The 19,531-nt window shown below is 53.1% G+C and overlaps 2 protein-coding genes across 12 annotated transcripts in view; one reads left to right on the forward strand and one right to left on the reverse strand.

Moving 5' to 3' along the window:
- Window positions 1–19,531, forward strand: part of ADCY6 (adenylate cyclase 6) — a 32,729-nt gene that overhangs the window by 2,654 nt on the left and 10,544 nt on the right. For 3 of the 10 annotated variants that reach the window (XM_039882168.1, XM_039882166.1, XM_039882167.1), the window contains exons 2-22: window positions 2,411–3,266; window positions 6,888–7,037; window positions 7,432–7,553; window positions 7,645–7,756; window positions 7,923–8,050; window positions 8,581–8,739; window positions 8,816–8,957; window positions 9,073–9,300; window positions 9,452–9,477; window positions 9,705–9,852; window positions 10,091–10,188; window positions 10,366–10,453; window positions 10,614–10,730; window positions 10,942–11,100; window positions 11,402–11,580; window positions 12,492–12,527; window positions 12,611–12,740; window positions 13,033–13,296; window positions 14,100–14,304; window positions 15,137–15,261; window positions 15,481–17,931. In XM_039882168.1, coding sequence (XP_039738102.1) covers window positions 2,412–3,266; window positions 6,888–7,037; window positions 7,432–7,553; window positions 7,645–7,756; window positions 7,923–8,050; window positions 8,581–8,739; window positions 8,816–8,957; window positions 9,073–9,300; window positions 9,452–9,477; window positions 9,705–9,852; window positions 10,091–10,188; window positions 10,366–10,453; window positions 10,614–10,730; window positions 10,942–11,100; window positions 11,402–11,580; window positions 12,492–12,527; window positions 12,611–12,740; window positions 13,033–13,296; window positions 14,100–14,304; window positions 15,137–15,261; window positions 15,481–15,606 — 3,597 coding nt within the window. In that variant the 5' untranslated portion in view covers window position 2,411 and the 3' untranslated portion in view covers window positions 15,607–17,931. Of the gene's footprint in view, window positions 1–2,392; window positions 3,267–6,887; window positions 7,038–7,431; window positions 7,554–7,644; window positions 7,757–7,922; window positions 8,051–8,580; window positions 8,740–8,815; window positions 8,958–9,072; window positions 9,301–9,451; window positions 9,478–9,704; window positions 9,853–10,090; window positions 10,189–10,365; window positions 10,454–10,613; window positions 10,731–10,941; window positions 11,101–11,401; window positions 11,581–12,491; window positions 12,528–12,610; window positions 12,741–12,912; window positions 13,297–14,099; window positions 14,305–14,544; window positions 14,613–15,136; window positions 15,266–15,480; window positions 17,932–19,531 lie in introns of those variants that run through there. The other 7 variants (XM_039882169.1, XM_039882173.1, XM_039882172.1 and 4 more) reach the window with 6 other exon arrangements.
- The window catches only part of SPMIP11 (sperm microtubule inner protein 11), a 29,401-nt gene continuing 28,239 nt past the window's right edge, over window positions 18,370–19,531 (reverse strand). For both annotated transcript variants that reach the window (XM_039882183.1, XM_039882182.1), the window contains exons 3-4: window positions 19,045–19,189; window positions 18,370–18,554 (exon numbers count right to left, since the gene is read on the reverse strand). In XM_039882183.1, the coding sequence (XP_039738117.1) occupies window positions 18,506–18,554; window positions 19,045–19,189 (194 nt within the window). In that variant the 3' untranslated portion in view covers window positions 18,370–18,505. The remainder of the gene's footprint in view (window positions 18,555–19,044; window positions 19,190–19,531) is intronic.

Here is a 19,531-nt window from a genome sequence, read left to right on the forward strand (position 1 = left end):
CGCTGGCATAGTTTTGGGTTCAAAGTGGCATAGGATGGGGAGATGAACTACTTATTGAGTATGTACTGTGTGACAGGTACTGTTAGATTCTTTCCTCACAACTGTTACTATTCCCATTTTACAAATGAAGAAACTGATTCAGGGAGGTTAAGGAACTTGTCCAAGGCCATGAAGATAGCAAATAACCACATAAGATTTAAAATCTGGTTTCTCTCCAAAAATCATGCTCCGAATGAAGTATTTTGAAGAGCTAGGCTTTCTTTGGTGACTTTTTGCAAATGCCAGTCTGACCAAAGTCTTGGGTTTCCGATCTGTCCCTCCAGATGGTGCTGTTGGTGATACTAAGGGGCTGAAGGGCACGCTGCTCTTTGGAATGTAGGAGAAGGAGTGCCAAGAGTACTTAGCTGAGGATGAACCAGGGGTCGGGGTTTCTGCTGTGCAGAGAGATCCCAGTCTGCCTTCTGCTTCATAGGCCCCTGGGGGTCTACTTGGCGTGCCGCTTGTCTGGTGTGCCACTTGTCTGGCTGGGCCTGTGGCCACCTGGGGCAAGTGCTGGGTACTCGCCCCTTGTTTCCTAGTGAGTACAAATGTCAGTGCAGCTAGCTCTGCAGGTTTAAGTACAAGGATCCCCTCAGGGTGCCCTGCGGGCATGGAGGAGTGTGGCCCTGATGCAGACACAGGCATCCATGGATGACAATGCTCTCATTCTCACCTTCTCCAGAGCTGGGCTCAGCTAGGAGACACATTGAAAGTATCATCATGGGGTCCTCCCACCCAGTTTGAGACACTTCCCTCCAAGAGACCTGAGCTCTGGAGCTGACTCGATTATTCATGATCTCTGTAACTTGAGCCAGCCATATAAAACTGTCAAATCTGTCCTGTGCCCCAGGTGGTTTTGGTGAAGATCAAGTGGAATTAGGCATGTGAAAGGACCTGAAAAGTTTAAAGCACAGAGAAAGTGCATTGGGAGTATTATCCTTCCCTCTGCCCACTCAGTGAGCATTGATTTAGACTCTAGGGGTATTGCAGATGTAGTAGTGAGCAACACAAGCCAAAATCCTTGCCCTCATGAAGTGGACATTCCAGTTAGGAGAGACAGTGAACAAATAAGAAAAATGTATAGAATGGCAGTTGCTGATAAGAGCTGTGGAGAAAAATAAAGCATAAAGCTGGGAAGAGAGATAGGAGCTCCAGGAAAGGGGGTTGCTATTTTGGTAGAGTGGTCAGGGAAAACTCACGATAAGGGGACATTTGAGCTGTGACCTGGAGGAGCTCTCCTTCCAGGCAGAGGGAACAGTAAGCAGCAAGGTCCCAATGCTGGCCTGTGCACGGTGTACTGGGGACCAGCAAAGAGTCTAAGAGAACAGAGTACAGTGAGAAAGGTGAAGAATTCATAGGATTATCATTATTAGTTATTATTTCAGGTTAGCTGCTCTATAGTAAAGCCTGTGGGCTTTCTATCTTTTCAACAGAAACTCATTGAGTCCCCATTATAAGTCAAGTTCAGTACTTGGTGCTGGAGATAAAGCACTGAGCAAAATAGTTATAATCCCCACCCTCACAAAATGTATAGTCGGAGGGGTAGAGACACACATTCAACACGGTACGATTTAATTTTAATTGTGATAAGTACTGTGGAGGAAATGTACGGCGGGTAAACAAGGAACCAAACTTAGCTGGGACATCTTTCCTGAGGAAATTCCATGTAAGCTGTGACCTGAGGGAGAAGTTGAATTTAGCTTGGTGAAGGGTGCGTAGTGTGTGAGTGCATGTGCATGTGTGTGTGAGTGTGAGGAAGGATGTGGAAGGATTCCCTTTTGTACAGAGGTCACTGTCTGGCATCTTGCAGACCGAATCTATTCCACTGATGTGATTTACTTGTCTAGCAGTGTTGAAAAATGTGAATTACTTGCCAACATTTAAAAATCAGGAGACGTCTCATTAAAATTTACATTTCTTTTTTTTCCAATTTCTGTTGAAAAATCAGATCAGGCTCTGCTGGGATGCCAGGGGCAACAATCTACAGGTGTGGGCTGGTGCTTGCTCCTATGCTCAGCGTGTGCACTCTCCTGAACTAGGGGTCTCTTTGCTCATTGACAGAGGCACATGAGTTTGTAACCACCAAGAAGTCAGTGCCTTTTAAGGAAGAGTCAGACAGATCTGGGTTAGAATCCTGGTTCTCACACGTATGTGGCTGCTTGATCTTGGGCAAGTTACCTTACTTTTCTCTGTACTAGTTTCCATACCTGTTAAATGGGGATACCATCGTCTGCCTCGGTGCCATTTTATGAGGATGTTGTGTCTGAAGTACTGAACTTGGTGATGGGAAGTGCTCAGTTAGTGAGAGCTACTGGTAGTGGCAGCCCGTGATGGTGGTATTAATACCATCTCACTCCTTTCCTCCTTGCAGCATGTCATGGTTCAGTGGCCTCCTGGTACCCAAAGTGGATGAACGGAAAACAGCCTGGGGGGAATGCAATGGGCAGAAGCGCCCGCGTCATGGGACTCGGACCAGTGGCTTCTGCGCACCCCGCTATATGAGCTGCCTCCAGGATGCACAGCCACCCAGCCCCACCCCTGCAACCCCACCTCGGTGCCCCTGGCAGGAGGAGGCCTTCATCCGGAGGGGTGGCCCTGGCAAGGGCACAGAGCTGGGGCTGCGGGCCGTGGCCCTGGGCTTTGAGGACACTGAGACAACAGCACTCGGGGCAGCTGACGTGGCACCCAATGTGGCACCCAGGAGCAGTCGATCCTGTTGGCGCCGTCTGGTTCAGGTGTTCCAGTCGAAGCAGTTCCGCTCAGCCAAACTAGAGCGCCTGTACCAGCGGTACTTCTTCCAGATGAACCAGAGTAGCTTGACGCTGCTGATGGCAGTGCTTGTGCTGCTCACGGCTGTGCTGCTGACCTTCCATGCCGCGCCTGCCCACCCCCAGCCTGCCTATGTGGCCCTGCTGGCCTGTGCGGCTGTCCTCTTTGTGGTGCTCATGGTGGTGTGTAACCGACACAGCTTTCGCCAGGACTCCATGTGGGTGGTGAGCTATGTGGTGCTGGGCATCCTGGCAGCTGTGCAGGTTGGGGGTGCCCTGGCAGCCAACCCCCACAGCCCCTCCGTAGGCCTTTGGTGCCCTGTGTTCTTTGTCTACATCACCTACACTCTCCTACCCATCCGCATGCGGGCAGCTGTCTTCAGTGGCCTGGGCCTCTCCACCCTGCATTTGATCTTGGCCTGGCAACTCAACCGTGGTGATGCCTTCCTCTGGAAGCAGGTGGGTGGTCAGGGAGTTAGGCATGGGGCACCAGGCCAGGAATGGGAAGGGAGTCTGGTAATCAAGGGTGGGTGAATCAGGGGTGGATGCTGGGTATAAGGATGTCCGGCTATATCAGGGAAGAGAGGCAGGTGACGGAAGGCCAAGTTTCAGGGGTTGGCCTCCATTTGGAGCGGAGGGCACTACTGAGAAAGGGAGGGCTCCAGGACCCAAGCCTATACTTTGTCACTATGGGTCACAGTCTATAGCTCTTTGGCCTGAGGCTCTTGAAATAATGTAACATACATAGCCTATAGAGCCATAACGTAGGGCTGGAAGTGGAAATGTGATGTTTCAGGCTCAGAGGGCTGTGTCAGCTACATCTAGGCCTTAGCATGTCTGGTCCTAAGTTGACACCTGAGACTCAGGCCCCTGTGTCATCTTTGAAAAGTAGCTGTAGGTGGAGGTCTGGAGGGATCAAACAGGTTTTGGATGGAGTTAACAAGGGAGGAGTTGTCTCTCTTCTGGACCAAGGCCATCTCTGAGAGGACAGTGAAGGTGATGAGTGAGGTCAGTTCTCACCCGGGCTGGGAGTGGTTTGAATGGGGTTGGAATGTAGAAGAAAAGGGTCTTAGGGTCTGGTCTCATCCTGGCTTCTCCCATGCTCCCACTGAGCACCAGGGATCTGGCAACCCTGCCTTAACTTTTTCTGCCTGGCTGGCTGTTGTCTCTGAGTTCTCAGTGGTGTGTGAGGTTGGGTTTGACAGCATGGTGTTGAGTGAGAAAGATGTGGCTGCAGAAGGACCTGGTTGTCCAATGGGTCGTGTTCTTCTCTGAGATCCTAGGTAATGAAACTCGCCTCTCCTAGCCTTAGTTTCCTAGTCTGTAAAACTGGGATAAAAATAGTATCTACCTCATGATGTTGCTGTTAGGGTCCTGCCCCCTCCCAGAATGAGCAGACTCAACAGGGTAGCCTTCTCATCTGGGACAGGGAGGTGTAGGGAGTGCTACAGGGGATGGTACCCAGTGAAGGGGTATCAGGAAGTCCCTTTCAGAGACATGAGCTTGTGGAGTCTGCCATCTCACCTCATCCCACTGACCAGGGAGCAGAGACCAGGGTGTTTTGACTAGCTGATCCTTAAGGGGCTGCTGTAGGCACAGCCCTCAAAGCCAGCACATCTCATGATCCTGCCATTGGCACCCTGATTTAGAGGGTGCAGCCCTCTGCCTTGCTCAAGGTGTAGGGGAGTCAGCCTCTGCCTTGCCTAGAGCTTGTGGCCAGTAGCCCACCTGGCCCCACCCACAAAGAGGAAGTTGCCTGGGGCTCCCAGAGTGAGACGCTGGGTGTTCTGGCCCAATGCCCTTCCCTGCCTGGCCTGTGCTCCCGGAACAGAATGTACCTTTTTAAAAGTAACTTTATAGCTCTTTTGTTTGTGTAGCACGTGGCTGCAGGGTACTGTCAGACCTCTTAAAGGGCCAGGGTCCTTCCGCCCCTGCTAGCCCCCTTCTTCTCTCTAGAGTAAGCTATCACTCTGGGCTTTGGACTTGAACTGTGCTCCTGGGGGAGGAGGAGCTTGGAGGTGGTACCTCCCTCTCCCCTGTTGTCCTCTTTGGCTGGCCAGAGGTGGGTGAGTGTCTCTTCCCTGCCCTCGGCTGGCATGGTGCCCAGAACCAGGCCCGGGGCCTGACTGGGAAAGAAAGCCCCATGGAGGTCAGGACTATGCCAGCCTCCCTATCCCCCCAGGGGCACCGGGCTGCAGCCTCATCCAGTGGGCCCTGGCAGGCACATTTTTGGGAGGAGTAGAGAACGTTGCCTCTGCCCCTGTGCAGTCCCTGGGGCCAGGGCTGCCCATACCCCTTCTCTGAGCTGAGGATCATTCTCTGTGCCCAGCTTGTCTATGGGTTCTGGATGGGGTGAGGTTGTGGCCTCCTTTCTAGGCTTCTTGGGTAGCCCCTTCTCAGATCCAGCCCCACTCATGCTCATGGGAAGGAGCCTTCAGTCTCCTGTGACCCGTTCATTCAGACACACTGAGACTTTTGCCCAGTGACCCCGGCCCAGCCTGAAGTCTCCTGTAGTGCCCTGGCATCCATTTTTTCTCACAGTCCGATAGGGGTCTGTGTACAGATCTATTTCAGTCTCTTGTCCCCCTTCCCCTTCCCTCCACCATGACTCACATTTTCCTCTTGGGCTCCTGGGGCCAGGAAGGGAAGTTGCCTGGTTTGCCCCCCCTTTTCTTCTCTCCCACTGGGGGCTATTCTTAGAAACTCTCGAGGGAGATAGTGTGCCCCCCTCTTCACCCCTGCTGCTGGGAGTGGGGCCTTGTAAGCTGGACTGGGAAAGGAGACTGGGAGGCCAATTCCAGAGTGTCATAGCTGGAAATGGCTTAGGGGTTAGCTGGAACCACCCCCACCACCCTACCCAAGAAAAGTGAAACTGAGGTTCCAGAAATTAAGGGACCTGCCCAAGTTTGCAAGACTAGTTCTGGTTCTGGGCAGAGCCCAGAACTCCTGGCTTCCAGTTGGTGCTCTTTCCCTCCCTTCTCCCAAAACCAGAGCCCTGCCTTAGCCAACTCTGGGTGGAGCCACAAATGCCAGGTTAACCCCTGAATTTCCAGAAATGATGAAGCCAGCTTCCCTTAGACTTGCTCTCCAGTCAGTGCTACTGATGATGATTGAGAGCTGAACATCCTGGGATCAGGGTCCCAGGGTGTGGGGCCAGGCTGGGCCAAGAGTTGGGGGTGGCCAGGAGTGTTGGTGGCCCATTTTAGTAAGGAAGGGTTCTTTGTGTCTGAAGAATTGATGACTCCCAAGCCTGGGCTCTGAGGCTGGCCCTTAAGAGCTTGGGTGAGTGGAGTGAGTAGGAGCCTTGGACACATGGAATGTACTGTACAGTAGGGTTAGAACATAGGCTTTAGAGTTCAACTGTCTTGGACTCAAGTACCATACCAGTCACTACCAGTGGCGTGGTCTTGGGCAAGTTACTTAGCTTCTCTGGGCTTGAGTTCTTCACTTTTAAAATGAGATAGTGTTACCTATATCATAGAGTTGTAAGAAATACATTTGTTACCGTACAGAAGACACTTATAGAATCTAGGCAGCAAACATATTAGCTCCAGTAGCAATAATAATAGTAATTGTTATTATAGCAAGGCAGAGAGGGACCTTAGAGATCTTCTGATTCTCCATCTCCAGGTTCTAGATGAGTGAACAGAGGCCCAGAGAGATGGGGTGACTTGTCCTGGGCCCTCACAGGAGGATGTAGAGCTCAGGCCTCCTGAGCCTTGTCCTGTAAGGAGAACCACATGCAGAAGCAGCAGCATTTGTCTTTTGATTGGGGAATTTGTGGGCAAGAGAATCATAATATGCTGGGCTTAGGCCTGTGACCTACCTGGCCCTGGTTGGTGCTTCTGCTCTCAGGAGCTGTGAAAAGATCTCATTTCTAGCCTTGGAATGGTCCAGAAAGGAAGCTAGAATCCTGTGGGGAATAGGGAAGATGTATTGCAGGGGTGGGGACAGCTTGGGGACAGACAAGGGCACAGGGTCCTGGCTTCTTTCCCAAAAAGAATACATTTACAGAACCTAACTAGTCATGCCTGTGCATGGGTGGGTTGGTCACCTGTCTGCCTCTGCTACCTCTTGCAGCTCGGTGCCAACATGCTGCTATTCCTCTGCACGAATGTCATTGGCATCTGCACACACTACCCAGCTGAAGTGTCTCAGCGCCAGGCCTTTCAGGAGACCCGCGGGTACATCCAGGCCCGGCTGCACCTGCAGCATGAGAATCGGCAGCAGGTGGGGCTGCTCTCACTGACTGTGGCCTTCCCCCTCCTCACCCCAAATAACTTGAAGGTTGGATCCGCTGCCTTATACTACTCTGTGGAATAAGTGGGAATGGTTCCCTGCTTGTGCATCACAGAGGCTCTATGACACGGGTTCCTGTCCTGTCTGAGGATGGGAGGGAGTAGATGGGAATACATCTGAGGGGTGGTTGAATGGGGGTTGGTCAAAGAGGGCTGGGATGTCCATCTGCTGAGGGCTCCAATGCGAGAGGATCAGGCCACAGTCCAGAAGGGAAGCTCAGGTCTCTAGAGAGGTCTGGGAGGGCTCTGGGGATTTGGAGGGACCAGGAGGGATTAAAATGTGAGGCCAGGTAGATAGTGGTGCCCTGTTGAAACCACTGGTCTAGGAACGCCTGCTGCTGTCAGTGTTGCCCCAGCACGTTGCCATGGAGATGAAAGAAGACATCAACACAAAGAAGGAAGACATGATGTTCCACAAGATCTACATCCAGAAGCATGACAATGTCAGGTAGGGTGGACTGGGAGGATACTGAGAGGGCTGGGGAATCGGGGGGTCTTTGAGGGCCATGTGGCTCTTCCATCTTCTGCCATCTCCACAGCATCCTGTTTGCAGACATTGAAGGTTTCACCAGCCTGGCATCACAGTGCACTGCACAGGAGCTGGTTATGACCCTGAATGAGCTCTTTGCCCGGTTTGACAAGCTTGCTGCAGTAAGTGTGCTGGGGCTCGGGGGCAGGGCCGATTGTGGTGAGAGCCTAGCCTCATTGGTGGCAGCCTGGGGGTGTGGGGGCAGAGTCTGCAGTGAGGGTGGTGGGCCAGGCAGGTCAGGTGGGCAAGGGAGTAAAGGTGACTCTCCCCTAACACTTTCCCCTTTAGGAAAATCACTGCCTGAGGATCAAGATCTTAGGGGACTGTTACTACTGTGTGTCAGGGTTGCCGGAGGCCCGGGCAGACCATGCCCACTGCTGTGTGGAGATGGGGGTGGACATGATTGAGGCCATCTCGTAAGCAGCACCCCCTCCCAGGCTTTCTGGAACTGAGGGTGCCTCAGACTGCTTCTACCCTTTGATATGTCCTCAGGGTTTTCCCTCAGTCTTAGCCAGTATCTCTGCCTTTGAGATCCATCACTGGGGAGGGGGATAGGTCTTTCTTCAGCCTGTATAAAGACCCCTGTGTACCTTAGACTCCAGCCAGTGGGGAGGAGATAAAGGGACCCTGGGTAAGGGGGATAAAGACTAGAGAGAATGCCAGCCGAGCAGGCCCCTGGAGACAGCAGTGATTCCTCCTTTCCTAGCTCAGTTCCACAGATGCAGCTGGGGCCCTGCTGGTGAACAGAGTTCTCGAACATTTGTCCTTGAGCCCCATGCAGCCTTCTGCTCACGTCCAGCCAAGGCTATCCTCCTGCGCCCTGCATCTGGGTGTGTCCTTGCCCTCTTGGCTCAGAGGAGAGTGGAAGGCCTGGGCTCTAGGCTGGGTGTGGGGAGATGGAGCCAGGAGCTGAGCCAGGAGCTAAGCCAGAGCCACCTCCTCCTAGGCTGGTGCGTGAGGTGACAGGTGTGAACGTGAACATGCGCGTGGGCATCCACAGTGGACGTGTGCACTGCGGTGTCCTTGGTCTGCGGAAGTGGCAATTCGATGTGTGGTCCAATGACGTGACTCTGGCCAACCACATGGAGGCAGGGGGCCGGGCTGGGTGAGTGTGGGGTCCAGGTGGTGAGGATGGGCGCAAGGTGCGAGAGCCCAGGTCTCACCCTCCTGTCCTGGCACAGCCGCATCCACATTACTCGGGCCACGCTGCAGTACCTGAACGGGGACTACGAGGTGGAGCCGGGGCGTGGCGGTGAGCGTAACGCGTACCTCAAGGAGCAGCACATTGAGACCTTCCTGATCCTTGGTGCCAGCCAGAAACGGGTCAGGCCAGAGTGGGTCGGGGGAGGGACAGGCTGAGCAAAGGACAAATGAGGGGTGCAGGCAGAGGCCTTCTCTGGGCCCCTTTCCTAAGCCTGTACTCGTGCTGCCCACACAGAAAGAGGAGAAAGCCATGCTGGCTAAGCTGCAGCGAACGCGGGCCAACTCCATGGAAGGGCTGATGCCACGCTGGGTGCCTGACCGGGCTTTCTCCCGGAGCAAAGACTCCAAGGCATTCCGCCAGATGGTGAGGGCCCACAGCACGAGGACCTGGGCCTCGCTTTTTTGTCTCCCCGGCTCTCTGTCCCCTGCCTTCGTCTGCCTTCCTTGTGGCTGCCATTTCCATGTGTGATTTTTGTTACTGAAGGGATGATTTCATTCCAAGGATCCCAAGTCCCCCAGAGTATACGGGAGAAACCCTCAGCACAATTTTGGGGATGGGGAAGCAGGGCAGATGGCCTTCTTCTTCTCACTGCACACTCTGTCTCTTTCTCCAGGGCATTGATGATTCCAGCAAAGACAAGTAAGTCCGGCTACTGAGGCAGGAGGAGGAGGAGGGAAGGCAACTGCATCTGGGACAGGGTTGTGGGGAGCAGAGGTTCCATTTCCCCTGGACTTCATGTCTGGGAGCAAAGTGCCACATACCTGTTTATACTCCCTCCTCTGCGTGCTGCCCATGCCCTTCCCTTCTCATTGCCTCTCACGTGGCTATACTCATGCACCTGGTGAAGCCATGTCCCCTGCCCTCAGCCGGGGTGCCCAAGATGCCCTGAACCCTGAGGATGAAGTAGACGAGTTCCTGGGCCGTGCCATCGATGCCCGCAGCATTGATCAGCTGCGCAAGGACCATGTGCGCCGGTTCCTACTCACCTTTCAGAGAGAGGATCTTGAAAAGAAGGTTTGGGGGATGCCAGGGCAGACAAATGAGGGTTGGGGGAGGAAGGGAGGTCCAGGCAGGGAAATCTGAGCACAGGTAAGAGAACAGGAAGAGGTTTCTGGGGAATGGGAAGGTGACCACAGAGTGCAGGGGTGATTCCTATCAATTGGGCCAACTGCCTCTCCCCCTTGAGGCCTCTGGTAGTGTGCTGCCTCCCCAAGGGCAGAGCCCAGCACCAGCTCAGCCTCCTTTCCCTCAGTACTCAAGGAAGGTGGATCCCCGCTTCGGAGCCTACGTGGCCTGTGCCCTGTTGGTCTTCTGCTTCATCTGCTTCATCCAGCTCCTCGTCTTCCCACAGTGAGAGCCCTGCCCTTCCTCACTCAGCCTCCCTTCCCTTCAGCACTTCCCAGAACCTTCCTAAACACCCATGAGCCCACCATCCCTGCAGCTTGCACCCTACCCGTCCTGGGGAGTGGGATAGGGACACCTAGATCTTCCAGAGTTAACGATTTCCTGGGCCCTCTTCTGCCCCAGCTCAACACTGATGCTTGGAATCTATACCGGGATCTTTCTGCTGCTGTTGATCACCATGCTGACCTGTGCCGTGTACTCCTGTGGCTCCGTGTGTAGGGGGCTTTCCAGGGCTGGTGCTGGAGGGCGGGCTGGGCCAGGGGTGGTCACATGGGGAGAGGGAGAAGAAGGCTGTGCCTCTCTTATTGCGCCGTGGGTGGCCTTACCCCTGGTTGATACAGCCTCTGACTCTCATCTCTTGCTACCCACAGCTGTTCCCTAAGGGCCTGCAACATCTATCACGTAGCATTGTGCGCTCTCGGGCACACAGCACCGCTGTTGGCATCTTTTCAGTCCTGCTTGTGTTTACCTCCGCCATTGCTAACATGGTAAGGGTCCACCCCTCCTGTGCCCAGGCACTGCTCTGGGCACTGGACTACAGAGGAATAAGGCACATTTCCTGCTCTTGAAGCCTGTTCTCCCACGTCTTGTCATCCCTTATTGAGAACTTGGGCCTCTGGGGTATAAAGTACCTGGGCATGGTCCTCATAACCCCTGCCCTCCTTGGTTACTCTGATATGCCTCCCCCTACTTTTGCAGTTCACCTGTAACCACACCTCCATACGGACCTGCGCAGCCAGGATGCTGAATTTAACACCTGCTGACATCACTGTCTGCCACCTGCAGCAGCTCAATTACTCTCTGGGCCTGGATGCTCCCCTGTGTGAGGGCACCGTACCCACCTGCAGCTTCCCCGAGGTGTCCAAGCAGTGCTCAGGCGGGGTGGGGGGGCATCCTGATCAACACCAGTTATTGACCCCTCTGTGCCAGGCCTGGTGATGGGCACTGGGGACCTCACCAGGATCTCACCAGAGTCGCCAACTCTAGGAGCAGCCAAGGGTCCTGGTGTGCTGTAGGGGCTGGCTGTGGAGGGTGAAGGTGGTTTGGGTGTGAGGTTGTTGAAGGGGAGTTTTGGTCAGGCAGGGGAGTATAGGGCTCTCTCTGCATTGGGGTGCCTTGGCCTCTGCCTTCACCAACACCACTTTGCCATTGCCTCTAGTACTTCGTCGGGAACATGCTGCTGAGTCTGTTGGCCAGCTCTGTCTTCCTGCACATCAGTAGCATCGGAAAGTTGGCCATGATCTTTGTCTTGGGGCTCATCTATTTGGTGCTGCTTCTCCTGGGCCCCCCAGCCACCATCTTTGACAACTATGACCTACTGCTTGGTGTCCATGGCTTGTGAGTTTGTCGTCAGGCCCTTTTGTCCCCTAGAAGCCTCCCTGACCCTGCTGGGTCACTGTGAGCCTCTCTAGTGTCCAGGCCCCTTATGCTCTTGTAATGTCACCACTCACCCCTCACATGGGGGGAAAGGAGGCAGTGGGGGAGCTCTCAGCATATGATGCCAAACGGTCACCTAAAGAAAACCCCAGTCCTTGGAAATCCCTGTGTCTTTAGGCTAGATATTAAAAAAAAAAAAAAAAATCCATCTTGAATTCATGTGGTACTTTCATATCCACTCTTGTAGTTTCACACAGCTGCTTGGTGGCAGAGCCCTGGCTAGGAACCAAAACCTCTGACTCCTACTTGAGGGCTTTGCCTGCGACACTGCACTGGCTCTTCTGTTATAAAACCCCATCCCTTGTGATATGTGGCCATAGCTTAGTGAAGCTGAAAAAGCCTCTGGAGTCCCCTGGGTCTGAATCCCGGCTTTGGCACTCATTAACTGTGTGACTTTGAACAGGTGAGTTTTCTCTGAGCCTCAATTTCCTCATTTCTAAAATGATAATGCCACCTATATGACAAGATAGTTGTAAAGATGATGGTAGCTAATATTTGTTGAAGGCTTACCACATGCCCAGGCACTGTGCTAAGCCTTTTTACGTGCATGATTTAGATCTGATCCCTCTTTTATTGATGAGGGAATTGAGGCTTAAAAGAGTTAAGCAACTTGTTCCAGGTCACATAGCTGGTAAGTAGAGGAGCCAAGAGTGGCACCTCTGCTTTTAATGAGTTAATATAAGCAAAAGCCCTAGCCCAATATCTGATTTATGGTATGTGCTCAGTAAGTGCAGCTTCTGTCACCCCTTCCATCCCCCGACTCAGCAACCCGGGATGAACCGATAACTTTGTCTCTTGTGTCTTCCTGCCAGGGCTTCTTCTAATGAGACTTTTGATGGGCTGGACTGGTGAGTGAGGGCTCTGAGGCAGTGAAAGGTAGGGCAGCCAGATGCCTCCTTCAGACACTGAGCATGCTTCTGCTTACCTTCAGCCCAGCTGCAGGGAGGGTGGCACTCAAATATATGACCCCCGTGATTCTGCTGGTGTTTGCCCTGGCCCTGTATCTGCATGCTCAGCAGGTGGAATCGACTGCCCGCCTGGACTTCCTCTGGAAACTGCAGGTGACTGGGTGGGCAAGGGAGGGGGAGGATTTTGAGGACAGAGTCTGGGCCAAGCTAGAAATGCATTTTGTTAGTTGGCCAGGGCTCAGGCTCCCCAAGCCCACCCTGGCTCCATGCTTTCTCTGTGTCCATCCCCTGTCCCTTTCCCCGTCACCCTTTGCCTATTCTTTAGGCCTCATCTGTCCATGACTTTCTTCTACGTGGTTCCCTCTGATGCCCATCTCCCGGCGTTGGCCACTGCAACCACCCCTTGTGAATGTTGGGCAGTGGGTGATGGGTGTGGTGTCCACAGGCAACAGGGGAGAAGGAGGAGATGGAGGAGCTCCAGGCATACAACCGGCGGCTGTTGCATAACATTCTGCCCAAGGATGTAGCTGCCCACTTCCTGGCCCGGGAGCGCCGGAATGACGAGCTCTACTATCAGTCGTGTGAGTGTGTGGCTGTCATGTTTGCCTCCATTGCCAACTTCTCTGAGTTCTACGTGGAGCTGGAGGCAAATAATGAGGGTGTGGAGTGCCTGCGGCTGCTCAACGAGATTATCGCTGATTTTGATGAGGTACTTGTCCAGTCAGCTGGTGCTGGCAGAGAGTGGGGAGAACTTTGGCTGAGAAGGACAGGATTGGAGGGCATGGGTGGTTCTGGGAGGAGGGAGGGAAATTTGATGAGACCCAGAGATGTCAGGGGCAGGGGTAAGAGTAGGTACAGTGCAGGCAGGATGGGGACTCATGAAGGCGTTAGAAGAAAGAAAGAAGTGAGTCCCAGTGGGACAGGGTCGTCATTCTTGGGGAGCAAAGGAAGACAAGAAGATCTGGAACAGGATAGGTACCAGGTAGATAGATGTCATTGAAGAAGAAAGCAGTAGTCTGTGAACAGAGCCCCATGAGGCCAAGTAAGCAAGATGGTCCCCTGAATAGAGGAAATGGAAGCGAAATGTGAGGAAGTGTCCTGAAGATCAGGTCAGGAGTGGGCCCCTCACTGTTCTGGGTGGGGTGGGGTGGAGTCAGGGGTGGATTCTTTACTACGGGACTAAGTTTCCGAAAAAGTGAGCATTGCAATAATTGATGCCTGATATCCTGCGCTTCTGGGTTCTGTAAGTGGGCTATTCCTTTGACCTGAAGCTTTATGCTCAAGACCTGGCCTGGGTTCTGAGGGCTGCCTGGTGAAGGAGGCCTGTTTCCCTGGCTCCTTGGTCCTGCACTGAGAGCAGCAGCTGGAAGTGGGTCTTGCTCACTAAGAGGAGGGGAGCTGTTGAGACAGGGCAGTGGGAGAGTGGGCCAAGGCATGGCAAGGAATGAGCCCTGGGGCAGAGCTGGGTTTGGCTTCTTTGCCTTGACAGCTGGGTCCCCCTGTGCTGTCTAGATCATCAGTGAGGAGCGGTTCCGGCAGCTGGAGAAGATCAAGACGATTGGTAGCACCTACATGGCTGCCTCTGGGCTGAACGCCAGCACCTATGATCAGGTGGGCCGCTCCCACATCACTGCCCTTGCCGACTATGCCATGCGGCTCATGGAGCAGATGAAGCACATCAATGAGCACTCCTTCAACAATTTCCAGATGAAGATCGGTGAGAGGACCTTGCTGCCTGGCTGGTTTTCCAAGGGCTGTTTCTGGGGGAAGCTGAGGGAGCAGGCGAGACGGCATCACAGATTCCCCAACAGGACTCGTGTAGGATTTCCTTTTCTCCCTACTCCCATGTCTGGTATGAAGGACAGAGATCACTTATTGAGAACCAGCTATGTGCTAGGCACTGTCTTAGACTTTTGTGAGCACATTTTAATCCTCACATTATTATCCCCTTTTACAGATAAAGAGACTGACTCTCAGAGAGATTTAATAACTTGGCCGCCCAGAACAGAGATTTAATAACAACTAGTAAGTGGCTGAATTGGGATTCAAAACCAGGTTCAGGTAAACTCCAGTACCTGTGCCCTTATCTATGGCCAGTCTAATAAGAGGCAGTTCTTCTCAGATGAACTGAGGATGGGAGTGATAGCATGGATTCTGGAGTCAGGACTCTCTGGTTTGAATTCTGGATGTTCCACTTACTGGCTTATTTAGCAAGTCATCTAACTTCTCTAAGCTTCACTTGCCTTATCTGTAAATGGGGATAATGATACCCAACTTTTAGGGCTGTTGAGAGGATGAAATACTAATGGAATACTTACCAGAGTAGTTGGCACGGAGTGTGCATTCAGTAGATTAGCGACGTATTAGTTACAGCATAGCTGTCTTGACTCAGGGGAGCCCCTCAGCTAAAAGGCCCAGATTTCTAATTCTCTACAACCAGGACACTTGTCCCTTTGCCACTTCTAAAGGTTCCAGGAGGTGGGATGACTCCCTGGGCTGACCCTGGAACAGCCACTTGTCTCAGTGTCTTGCTGCTCTCCCCACCACAGGACTGAACATGGGCCCAGTTGTGGCAGGTGTCATTGGGGCTCGGAAGCCACAGTATGACATCTGGGGGAACACAGTGAATGTCTCTAGCCGTATGGACAGCACAGGGGTCCCTGACAGAATCCAGGTGAGGGGAATGTGAGCAGAGGCTGGGAGGGGTATGGACCCAGAGGGCTTCTGCAGGTCTCTCTCTGCAGTTGCTAGGACAGGGGTAGGGTGGCAGTGTGCTGTGGTTGGTGGGGTGGGGATTGGGGGAGGGAAGCTAGCATGATGAGAGGACCCCTGGGCCCCTGCAAATGTAGCAGGAAGGATCCCAGGCTAAGCAATCTCCCCTCCTACCCCCCAGGTGACCACTGACCTGTACCAGGTTCTGGCTGCCAAGGGCTACCAGCTGGAGTGTCGAGGAGTGGTCAAAGTGAAGGGCAAGGGGGAGATGACCACCTACTTCCTCAATGGGGGCCCCAGCAGTTAGCAGTTACAAATTCAGCTGAAGGGACCAAGGTGGGCATTTGAGTGGACTCTGTACTCGCTGGGTGGAGCTGTGGCAGGGGACACTGAGCCTTCAGACCCTGCTTACCACAAAAGGGAACACCCCAGCAGACCGTGCTTGGACCATGCTCGTCTGCCCTCAGGCTGGAGAATGAGGGGATGCCAAGAGGAATTTGCAAGTGACTTTCTTTTTATATTGGGGCAGGACTGTTCCCTCTCCTTTCCTCCAGCTTTTGGGAGCAGGGGAGGAAGCTGCAGCAGAGGCAGTGGGAATCCTCCTGCCTGGGAGGTGAAAATGGCAGCTTGCCATGCCTGCCCTTTCCCTGTCTGGGCAACAGGCTCAGGGCTAGGCTTTTCCTTTCCCCTTTTCCTGGGAGTATTTCATACAAAGACTGGCAGGCATGAGGAGTGCCTATTCCATGCTTGCCTTTGCTATGCCTGCATCCCCAGCATGGTTCTGGGGATCCCCCACCCTAGCCAGGTCTCCCTCCTAGGCACAGGGCATAGGAGGGATATGCCCTGGGGACCTAGTTCTGTCCATATTTCAGGGGAATGTTTCCATTTGCCAAATCCTAGTCCCATGATCTGTCCCCAAAGGGGAACAAAGGGACTTCTGACAGCTCAGATTTAGCCCTAGTTCCTGCAAAGTTCCAGGGAAAGGGGCGTCTGGCCTCACTGGTACTGTGAAAATGCCCAGCCAGAGAGCAAACCTTTGTGTGGGGATGTCAGATCAGGAGCTGGAAGTTCACCTGCAGGTGCCAAAGAGAACGGGCCGGCCAGGGAGTGGGATGGGGCCAGACTCTGATCTGAGGGCCCCAATGGGCAGGATCAGGTCACTCTGCCCCAGTGTTCTTTTGCTGTCTGCTGGCAAGGGGGCACATAGCATCTCTACACCTTCTGTTGCCAAATTAGAAAAGGGCCAGGGTATGGAGGAAGATAACTCTGATCCCAAACCTGTCCTCCCAAACCTCTGGCACTGGGGAGGGCCTGTGTGTCTGTGTAATGTGCGTGCATGTTGGTCTTCATTTGCATGTCTTTTCCAGGGCCGTGTGTGTCCTTGTGCTTCTGCTCCTCAGCTGTCCACTCTGGGCTGCCTCTCTCCCGTGGTCCTCTATCTTCTGGGAATAAGGCAGGATTTCATTTCAAGGATGGGGAGGGATGCTCAGGTTGCACAGGAGTGGAGTGGGGTGTAGTAACAAGAGGAGGGGGGCCCTGGGGAGAGGTGTCCTTTTGTGCCAAATCCCTAAGTGCCATTTGGGGGCCACATGTGCAGCATGACTGTCCTCCTGCCTGGGGCAGGGACCAAGCCTGAACTGTCTGGGATTTGGTGGTCAGAGGCTCAGGAATTTCCAGGATTCCCCAGCTGGTATCCTGGGATGTGGTATGCTTTGGGACTGGGGTAACACAGGATCCCTCTGAGGACCCAGATACTGGTACTAGAGGATGGGGCAGGGGAACCTGAAACTTGGCCTTCCCAAGCCTTCAGCCTGAGTTTAGCATGTTCCTGGCACCCCAGTCCCTGTGAAGCCTACAGGGGTTGGCAGGGGGGTTAGGAGGCTAGATTTCCTTCCTACCCCTGCCTTCCTTTTATCTTTTTCTTGCAACTTCCTTGCCTCTGGCCTGAATTAGTTGGTGTCTTGGTTTCTCTGCCTGTACCTATTTAAGCCAGAGGCATTAGCTTGAATTTTGCTTGAAGACTGCTTCGTCTTGGAGGCGATCAGAGAGGCTGAGGAGAGACCCAGAAGTGCTGAGTTTGGAAGTAGAAGGGGCAAGTGATACTCTTGTCCTTCTTCATGCCCTTTCTGACTCTAGTAGAGGCCTGGTTTCTGGCTCAAACTGCCTGCCTTTGGGGCTCTTCATGCATCAATCAAATGGGCCCTCAGGTACTTACTTCATTAGCCAAGGCAGGAGGAGGGGAAAAGACTAGTTGGTCCAGACAGGAAATCAGCTCTCCTCCCCGCAGCCATATCCTTGGATAGGAAGGGACTGGTTGGAGCCATGGGGTATGGGTGAGGATACAAAGAGACTAGGATGAGAAGACCTCAGTTTTGGGTGATTTGTCTCTGCTTCTTGCCAGGCGGGAAGGGCCTGTCCATACCTTGGCTCCCCTACCACAGTGCCAGCCATGGCCTTCCTCCAGGCTACCATTGTCCCCTCTTCACCAGTTGGCGGGGGAGTCAGTGGATGGGAGGTCCATGGACTTTGGTTTTTATAATGTAACCACTGTGGGGGGGAGGGTGATGTATCATGTATTTCAGTGAAATATTTAATATATTTAAATATCAATAAAATCAAACTCTTTGTAAAACTCCTTGTTCTCTGCAGCTGTTCTGGGCGCGGGGTTAAGTGAGAAGTGGCAGAGCCTGGTGTAGGAGGCAGCCTCTCTCATCTGCACCCTCCTGCCCAAGAGAGGTGGGCCTCCTGCCCAAGAGAGGTGGGCCTCTCTCATCTGCGATCTGGTTTTCTCCCTGCTAAGGAGAAGCTGCAGTGTCTTCAGAGAGCATGACTACTCCAGGCCCTTCAGCATCATGAGGAATAGTGGTGTATACCCAGATCTGTTACTCTGACTCCTTCCGCATATGAGGTCAGGACCCCTGTAGTTGTCTTTCTAGTGCCCTGCTGGTCCCTTCCAAACCAAACACCATAATGTTCTAGCTTCTGGGAGAATCTCTCACATACCTGATCTCATAGGAGTGTGGGCTTTGGGATTATTTCCATCCCTCTCCTTTCAGTGCACACAAGTGACTTCTAGTCCAATCTGTTTACTCTGCTTCCTCAATCCCCTCCTCCCATTAGTCATCCATCAGAACCAGGATACCTTCCTCTTTTCCCTTCTTTGCCCTCCTTCCAGTCCATCTTGTCCTTTTGCAAACACATCCTGCTCAATACAGACTGAAGTTTCTGTCATTGAGAATAGAGTGATCCATAAATCTGGAAAAGAAAGGGTCTCTGATTCAGCCAGGCCAGGCTGGAGTGAGTGAGTGAGTGAGTGAGTGTGTGTGTGTGTGTGTGTGGGTGTTTGTGTGTGTCTGCATGTGTCCTAAAATGTAGCTCCCAGGACTGCCTCAGAGCAGAATGGGCTGTGGTAGTGATGAAGTAGGGCTACTGCCAATGGATGGTGGCTGGAGGGGCAGGGAGGCAGCAATGAAGGGAGGAGAAATTCCCCAGACTCCCACAGGAATACTATAGACACTTGTCTTAATGCCTGCTCAGAAGTCATATCCATAAGGCGAAACATAAGACAGACAAATCTTTAACTCTGAATGCCACCACTGCCCAGATTCTGGGGCCAGCTTAGCTTGCCCTGGTAAGACCCAAATCCCTTCTATTCCCTGAGTGGAGATGCAACAGTTTCTAAGGATTTAAGTGAGGGGAGGGAGTATTCTCCGTGGTCTCCCCGCCTTACTCCTCCCAGCCTAACCTGGTCATTGGGCTTTTGATGAGGCAGTGGCGAGGGCCCCGGATCCATGGCATGGTTTCCTCTGGGCGCACTCCTGGATCGTGGGACCTCCAGAAGCTGAAGTTCTGAGCATCAGTCAAGGGGACTCTGAAGACCTGATTGGGGACTAAATGGTTTGGGGAAGGGCAGGTTATCCAATTTCTTTTTCTCTGCTCCCTTTTCTGCCTCAGGGCAGCACAAGCCAAGCCTAGCCTAGCAACTACGCCTGACCAGGTGCTGAGAAGTCCTGGGAATTTGGTCACCACACCCAGCTTTACTTCCGGATTCCAGCATTTCACACCCTTCATGGTCAGTTGAATCAGTCTTCGTTCTTCCTGCTGCTACTAAGCCCATCTCTATGAGAGCTTTCCTTGCGTGCTAAGATAGAGGAAAAACAAGTGGATAACCTACTGGGGAAATGTGCAAGATGGGTCCACGGGTTTATTTTTTTTTTCTAGGCTTAATCATC

This window comes from Pteropus medius, unplaced genomic scaffold (genome assembly GCF_902729225.1).
Source record: "Pteropus medius unplaced genomic scaffold, Ma_sr-lr_union100, whole genome shotgun sequence".
In the NCBI taxonomy this organism is placed as follows: Eukaryota; Metazoa; Chordata; class Mammalia; order Chiroptera; family Pteropodidae; genus Pteropus; species Pteropus medius.